This window comes from Arachis ipaensis, chromosome B1, assembly GCF_059453495.1.
Source record: "Arachis ipaensis isolate K30076 ecotype BB chromosome B1, ASM5945349v1, whole genome shotgun sequence".
NCBI lineage: Eukaryota > Viridiplantae > Streptophyta > Magnoliopsida > Fabales > Fabaceae > Arachis > Arachis ipaensis.
Window position 1 is genome coordinate 43050331 of NC_142436.1, and position 7494 is coordinate 43057824.

General features: G+C 31.0%; 1 protein-coding gene across 1 annotated transcript; it reads left to right on the forward strand.

Moving 5' to 3' along the window:
* Positions 1-2022: 2022 nt before the first annotated feature.
* Positions 2023-5578, forward strand: LOC107617771 (expansin-like B1). The gene is made up of 4 exons (XM_016319635.3): positions 2023-2239; positions 2580-2686; positions 4626-4940; positions 5115-5578. Exons 1-4 carry the CDS (start codon positions 2095-2097, stop codon positions 5310-5312), a joined length of 765 nt encoding a protein of 254 aa, XP_016175121.1. The 5' UTR covers positions 2023-2094; the 3' UTR covers positions 5313-5578.
* The last annotated feature ends 1916 nt before the right edge of the window (positions 5579-7494 follow it).

Sequence of the window (7494 nt, forward strand, 5' to 3'; positions counted from 1 at the left end):
CCTTTGGTCAACATAGTTGAATGCAATCCTTAAAGAGAAAGATTTTAAACAGGCCCTTTCCTTCAAGAATGAAATAGTTTTATCTACTTCCAAATCCCTCTCCTTATACAATGCTTATCTGTTGAAAGAACCCCTCAATCTTTCCATGACAACCACTAAATTTATAGACAAGTATCATTGTATTTTCATGCAATTCCAACTAGATCGTAGCTTCCCTCCACATGTTAAGCTCACACCTCATGCTTTATGCCTACACAAAGAAGAAATGGATATCCACAAATGTCTCATTAACCGTGTAGACATTGTTCATAGGATTGCAAGGCTTCTGATGCTTGCTGGTATGGAAAAATTGCCACTTTATGTAATTGAGAAGCTAAAATGGGATCTAGGTCTTCCTCATGATTATGTGAAGACTCTTTTGGCCGATTACCATGATTATTTTGATGTTTGTAGCATCGAAGATCCATTATTCGAAAGGTTGTCTTGATTAGGAAGCATCCATTAATGGGTATGAGATTGAGGATCGCTCAAAAGAGAGGAAGAAGGAGGTCGCCGGCGTTGATGGTGGCTGACGGAGGCGCGGCTGTGCGGCGGAGATGGAGGCAGGGGCCGAGGAAGAAGAATGGAAGGGAAAAAGGACGAAGGAAGAAGAAAAAGGCAGAGAAATTTGAAAGATTGGGGGAGGTTACAAAAACGGCGTCGTTTTTGTCTCCAGGAATTTATATGTCCTGTTACGAAATGCTCCATGCCACCTGGCCTCCGTTACGGCCACCTCAGCACCACCTCAGTCAACTCATCCTTTTCCGTCCAGTGCAAATGGCTGAATTCAACGGAAGGACATAAATGTCCACGTTTTTCAAGGGTCAGGAGCTTGAATGTATTTTCCATTCCTTGAGGACGAAAATGTCCGCAAAAAAAAAGGCCAAAAACGAAAATGTCCTTTACTCTATTTTAATTGGATGTACAATCTTCAACAGAATTATATTGTAGATAGTTGTACTACTGTAGGTAGTTAAAATAATATATAGCATAAGAATTGAATGCTTTTTCACTTCTCAAATATATTTTTCTCCTATATATTATAAGAGGATATAAAAGTTAATTTTCTTTTTAAATATAGTCAAATTTATTTTTTTAGCTAATATTTTCTTTGTAAATAAAATTTGGAGTTAGAGTCTTCCGAATACAATTTTTTTCTACAACATTGTAGTTTTACTATTATGCAAACTCTAAGTATTTTCTTTTTTAGTCATATAAATTAGACAACAACTAATTTTAAGTGTTATAAATTCACTCATACTATACTCATACATATATATAATACTTAAGAGTTTTATCTATATTATTTGGTCTGGGTCAAGTTTTAAACTTAAATGCACCTAGGTATCGATAATGACTACTAGACCAAAGTCTTGCATACTAGCTAGCAATCCAAAGTATATAATTAAGATAAATTTTATTTTTGGTCAGAAAAGAGGGGATAAGCCCATAAAAAAAAAAAAGAAAAACAAAAAACTCACATCACCCTAATCTCTTTCATTACCACCCATGAGGAGAAGTTGTCACTGCTGCCATATCTACTTCAACATTTCCGTGGCAACCTTCTTTGGAGGACTCCCAAATTATTAAATCAAAATTCCCTTCTATGCATGCCAAGGTTTGTAATAAGTTTGACCGCTACTTTATTTCCTTTGTGCATGCATGGTATGTTTGAACTCCACCCTCTGGTTTCTATTGTTGAATGAGTTTTAATCCGAAACAAACAAACTTTTGACATTAAATACTAAATAGTTTTTTCTTGTATTTCTGTACTGATATTGTGTGTAGACTATCTTATTCTCTGGGTTAGGTAGGGTCAATGTGTACTGGTGGTCCACATCATCAATCCAATCCTAAATCATATTATTCCTATGGTCCCAATTGGGCTCACACCACTGGTATCTATACATATGGCATCACTATAAATATGACTCCATATCTATGCTTGTAATCTCACAAAACCTTCTTTCCATAATATATATTATTAGTTAATTATATTCTTTCATACACTTTGGTTTACTACATTTACTTGCTACATTTCTTACCTCTTTAGATATGGAGCTTAAGCACCAACTTGGTCTTCTTTGCGTTATACTGCTTTTACCAGCACTAAGCAGTGCCACTAATAAAGACTACTGCCCTCCTTATAAGAACTCTAGAGCAACCTATTATGGTACCCGTGATGGTTATGGCACTCCAAGTATGTTAATTATTACCCTCCTTTAATTATTTTGTACGTCATCATTATCTAACATTATTTTTAGAAAAAAAATTGATTAATATTGACTAAAATAACAAGACAAATTAAATTATACAAAGGAAAATACTGATTAACATCTATTTTTATAAAAGTAATTTTGTTATTATTTATACCAATAATGTATATTTTCCTTTTGCACATTTTACATGTTTAGTTTCACTTGTACCATGGTAATTATAACTAATATATGGTGTCTATTTCCATTTCTCTAAGAATATATATATATATCTCTTTTATGAACTTTTTTTTTTGTCATGCACTGTCTCTCTCAATATATTAGGGGGAGCATGTGGATTTGGCGAATACGGAAGGACGGTGAATGATGGCATGGTTGCAGCTGTATCTGGGCTATGGAATGATGGACGTGGCTGCGGTGCATGCTATCAGGTTAATTTAAGGTGATTTCTTCCATACCCAACTAATTTGAGGGTATTATATACCCTTTTTACATGTTCTAATTAATTGGTGCCAAGTGTATTCATTAATTCCAATCAGCAAATGAATTTTTAATTTTTAAAAATAAAAAATAATGAATTTAATACATGTATAAAATACTTTATATATACATATCTTAATATATTGTACATACATTTACCTTTGATTAAATCAAACCACCATATGTGATAAACTTTTTTTTGGTATTTTATGTGGTAAACTTTAAATAAATTATTTAAAAGAAAAAAAAAAGAAAAAAAATTAGAATTGAGCTGTTGTATATGCTGTTGGAGAAAGAGAGAAGAACATAGAACCCTAATCCTTTTCATCTAATTTCGTCTTCTCTTTTTTATATTCACAGAAAAAATTCGTTTTCGTCTTCTTTCCTCTCCTTCGCTCTTAGGATATACCTTCTTTTTCCTCCTTCTAATCTTCGAAAGTCGTCGATCTTGTTGCTGTAATTCAGAACAATCTATCGTTCTTTCACCCCATGCCGTCACAATTTTATAATCATTTGGGAGGATTTAACCCAAGAATGATGGATTGTTCTGAATTACAGCAACAAGATCAATGACTTTCGAAGATTAGAAGGAGGAAAAAGAAGGTATATCCTGAGAGTGAAGGAGAGGGAAGAAGACGAAAACGAATTTTTTTGTGAACATAGAAAAGAAAAGAAGACGAAATTAGATGAAAAGGATTAGCATTCTATGTTCTTACCTCTTTCTCTATCAGCATATACAACAGCTCAATTCTAATTTTCTTTTCTTTTTTTTCTTTTAAATAATTTATTTAAAGTTTACCACATATGATGGTTTAATTTAATCAGAGTTAAATGTATGTACAATGTATTAAGATATGTATATATAAAGTCTTTAATACATGTATTAAATTCATTATTTTTTATTTTTAAAAATTAAAAATTTATTTGCTGATTGAAATTAATGAATACACTTAGCACTAATTAATTGGAACATGTAAAAAGGGTATATAATACCCTCAAATTAATTGGGTATCAAAGAAATCACCTTAATTTAAAGTTTTTGACAAGTTTAGACTGATTTTTTAAGAGAGTAATGTTAAAAAGCCAACTTTTTTTACATTAATATCAGTTAATTTTTAAAAATTTATTTTATTTATTTTAAATTTTAGATTTTAAATTGGAGAATTTTATTAAATTTTGATTTAATTTACTTTTTTATATTTAATAAATTATTGTAATCCAATTTGTGTGTGTATAGATATATTATTGTTTGTAAATAATAAAATTGTAAGAATGCATAATAAGTTTTCTATTGCTATTCCGATTCATTATTTATTTTAAACTCTTACATAAGAAATAAGTTTAAACATCTTTATCCATTATTCCTTCACTTTTCTTTTCCTTTCTCTCCTTTCAAATGATTCAATCTCCTTTACCCAAAATTTGCAAGACACACTCTTAAGATACGTTTGGTTTACGGTAAAGTCCACTCTCACTTTTATTACTCAACCAAACAGAATAAAAAAAATAAAAGAAAGCAAGAAAACAAAGTATATTGCAAAGTAAATTTAATTTCTCAATGAATAAATACCCAACTTGATTCTTAAAAAAATTTAAATTAGACGCTTTGATCTCTAACAAAATTTTGTTCTATATAAGTCTTCAAGAATTACTTTTAACAGATTGATTCTTATTTTATTTGTCCAATACACATAAAAAATTGATTAAAAATGATTCAAGGACGAATTTGTTCAAAGAGAATAATTCTTAAAGATTCTGAGAGAATAAAATTTTATTGAAGACTAAAATGTCCAATCTAAAATTTTTTAAGAATCAAATTGAGTGTTTATTCTTTATCAATTATACTTCTTTATTTATTATCAATACATATAACAAATAGTGATGATTCAGGTTAAATGTAAAGTACCAAAATTGTGCAATGTCAACGGGGTAACAGTGGTGGCAACAGATTATGGTCAGGGAGACAGAACAGACTTCATATTGAGCCCACGAGCCTTTAATAGTTTGGGTGTGAACCCTGATGCATCTAAAGAGCTAAAAAAATACGGTACTCTTGATATTGCATACAAAAGAGTCCCTTGCACATACCCTGGCCGCAACATTGTTGTTAAGGTTCAAGAAAGTAGCAGCAACCCTGGATACTTTGCTGTGGTTCTTCAAAACCTTGGTGGATCATACGATGTCACTAATGTTGAATTGTGGGAGGTACAAATTAAACATATAGTTAATAATAAGATTCTAATAACTTTTTTCATGTATATTATTGGCTAGCTAGTTTTTATATAACTTGATTATTATTAACTAGTAAGTTATTTTCAATTTTGGAGCTATAACATCAATATAGTTATAGATTTATATGTTACCTCTCTAATTTTGCAGGATTCACGCAAACAATGGAGTCCATTGCGTAGGGTTTATGGGGCAGTGTTTGACTATGCTAACCCACCAAAGGGTCAACTCTTCTTGAGGTTCCAAGTGATTGGTTGTTACGGAACTTATTGGCAAATACCAAAGAAACCTATCCCTGCTGATTGGAAGCCCAAAATGACCTATGACACTGGACTTCAGCTTAAATAAGCTAATACAAAAAACATCACTTTGGACCCGAAATCATATAGTCTATCATAAATAAATAAATAGGTACCCTTATCAATACCAAAAAAAACAACTAGGTACTCTTATTCCATTGAAAGTCTGATCTGATTGTTGTATTATATTCTGTGAATCTTAATGTGTGCATTGCTTAGTGACTTAGTCTTCTCGGAGACCACAATAATACATATTCATCATGTACCTGTATGTAAAATAAATTGTCAACAATAAATAGTGTCATTTCTCCATTATTTCGTTTTGTTTGGCTAATAATAATAATAATAATAATAATAATAATAATAATAATAATAATAATAATGAGAGTTCATGGTTTATTGGATAAAAACCACAATGAAATTAAATTAAATTGTACTAAATCAGTTTTAAAATTCAGAAAACCAAACCAAACTATACTTTTTATTTTATCTTGGTGAACCGGTTTTAAATTGTTGTAAAATAATTTAATTTACACGCGTTTTTTCAAAATAATATCCTTAGCTTCAACTATTTTCAGCTCTAAAACATGGGATGAATATCCAGCACATTGAAATCAACTATTCGAATCAAATCTTCAGCTTAGTTGGATAAGAATCTATCTTTTTCACTTTTGCATGTATCGGTTTTTTTATTTAAATTAATAAAATACAATTTTACTTAATTATCTAAATTGTCAAATAATTATCTATTTACATTACGTGACACATTTCGAATACTGTGTCCCAACTCACTTTAAAAATGCATCCCGAGTAGATATGACACACGCGCAATGTTATACCTGCTAATGCACCTGTGAAATATGAAATAAACCTGAAAATGGGTACTGCGTATCCAAAATACATAATTAATAACGATTTATGGACCTCAGTACTTGACATATATTCAGTAGACTATACAAAGAGTGTAACTGAGATGTTTGTTCATTTGAGAAATTTTTTAATTTTTGGAAAGTTTGAAAAGTATATATGGTTTAACATTGGAATTACGTGTGTTTACGGAATATTAATAGGCTAAATACGACATGGTATGTCATCAGGGTATTGGACTTCGAAATTAGTTTGTTTATCTCTTTTTTTTTTTTTTTTAAATAGTTAATTAGTTGATATATTATGATCTTTTATTTTATTTAATTTTTGTTGATATGTTAGGATATTATGATTTTAATTATTTAAAAAATATATTAAAAAATGATGACATTTTATATTTCCTTGTTTTAATTAATCAGTTGTCATATTAGGATAATTGAACTTAAACAGTTAGAGTACGTGTTAAACAAGTTAGTTTAACTTGTTTTAATTAGTTAGTCAGGGTAATTTGTCTTGATTAATTAGTTGATATGTTTGTTTATTTGGATTCAATTTGTTGAAAGAGTAGTAATTATGAATGAACATTAGAATACAATGTATTATAGATGAAGTTATAAATTTTTTACCAAAAATTTTATTATATTAGAATATTGTTAAATAATTGTGTTATATGATTACTTTTTGAAATTGAGCTCTTTTTAAGTAAATTGTTTACTTAGTTATTTATAATATTTAGTTACATTAAATTATTTAATTAGTCGATATTAAAATTTAAGTGATAAGTACTTTTTTTGTCCCTAATAAGGTTTGAGGTCAAAATTAAAATCGTCCCCGACCTTTTTTGTTATTAAAATCATCCTCAACATTACAAAACGTTATAAAATCGTTCTTTTCTACTTCAATTTTATTTTTTTAACCAAATTACCCTTATTAAATAATAAAAATAATTAAAAAAATTAAAACAAAACGTAACCCCCCACTCCCGAAACCCCCCACCCCTCACCCCACTCCCTCACCCCCTCACTGTAATCCCCACTCCGTTTCCCCCTCACCGTAACCCCCCACCCCTCACCCCACTCCCGTAACCCCTCATCCCCTTTCTCATGCCCCTCTCTTCAAAACCCCAACCCCGATTCCAACCTCAATTTTTCTTCTCTCCCTTTTCGCCGCCCTACTTATTCGTTTCTAGGGTTCGCCGCCGTCGTCGTGTCGTCATCAGAGACCACGCCGTCACATCGTCATTGGAAGGGGACCTGCCGGCGCTGCTTCTTCTTCTGTGACTGCCTCTGCTTCTTCTTCTGCCTCTTCTTCTTCTGCTTCTGCTTGAACTTTTGCTTCTACTTGAGTTTATGCTTCTGCTTGTG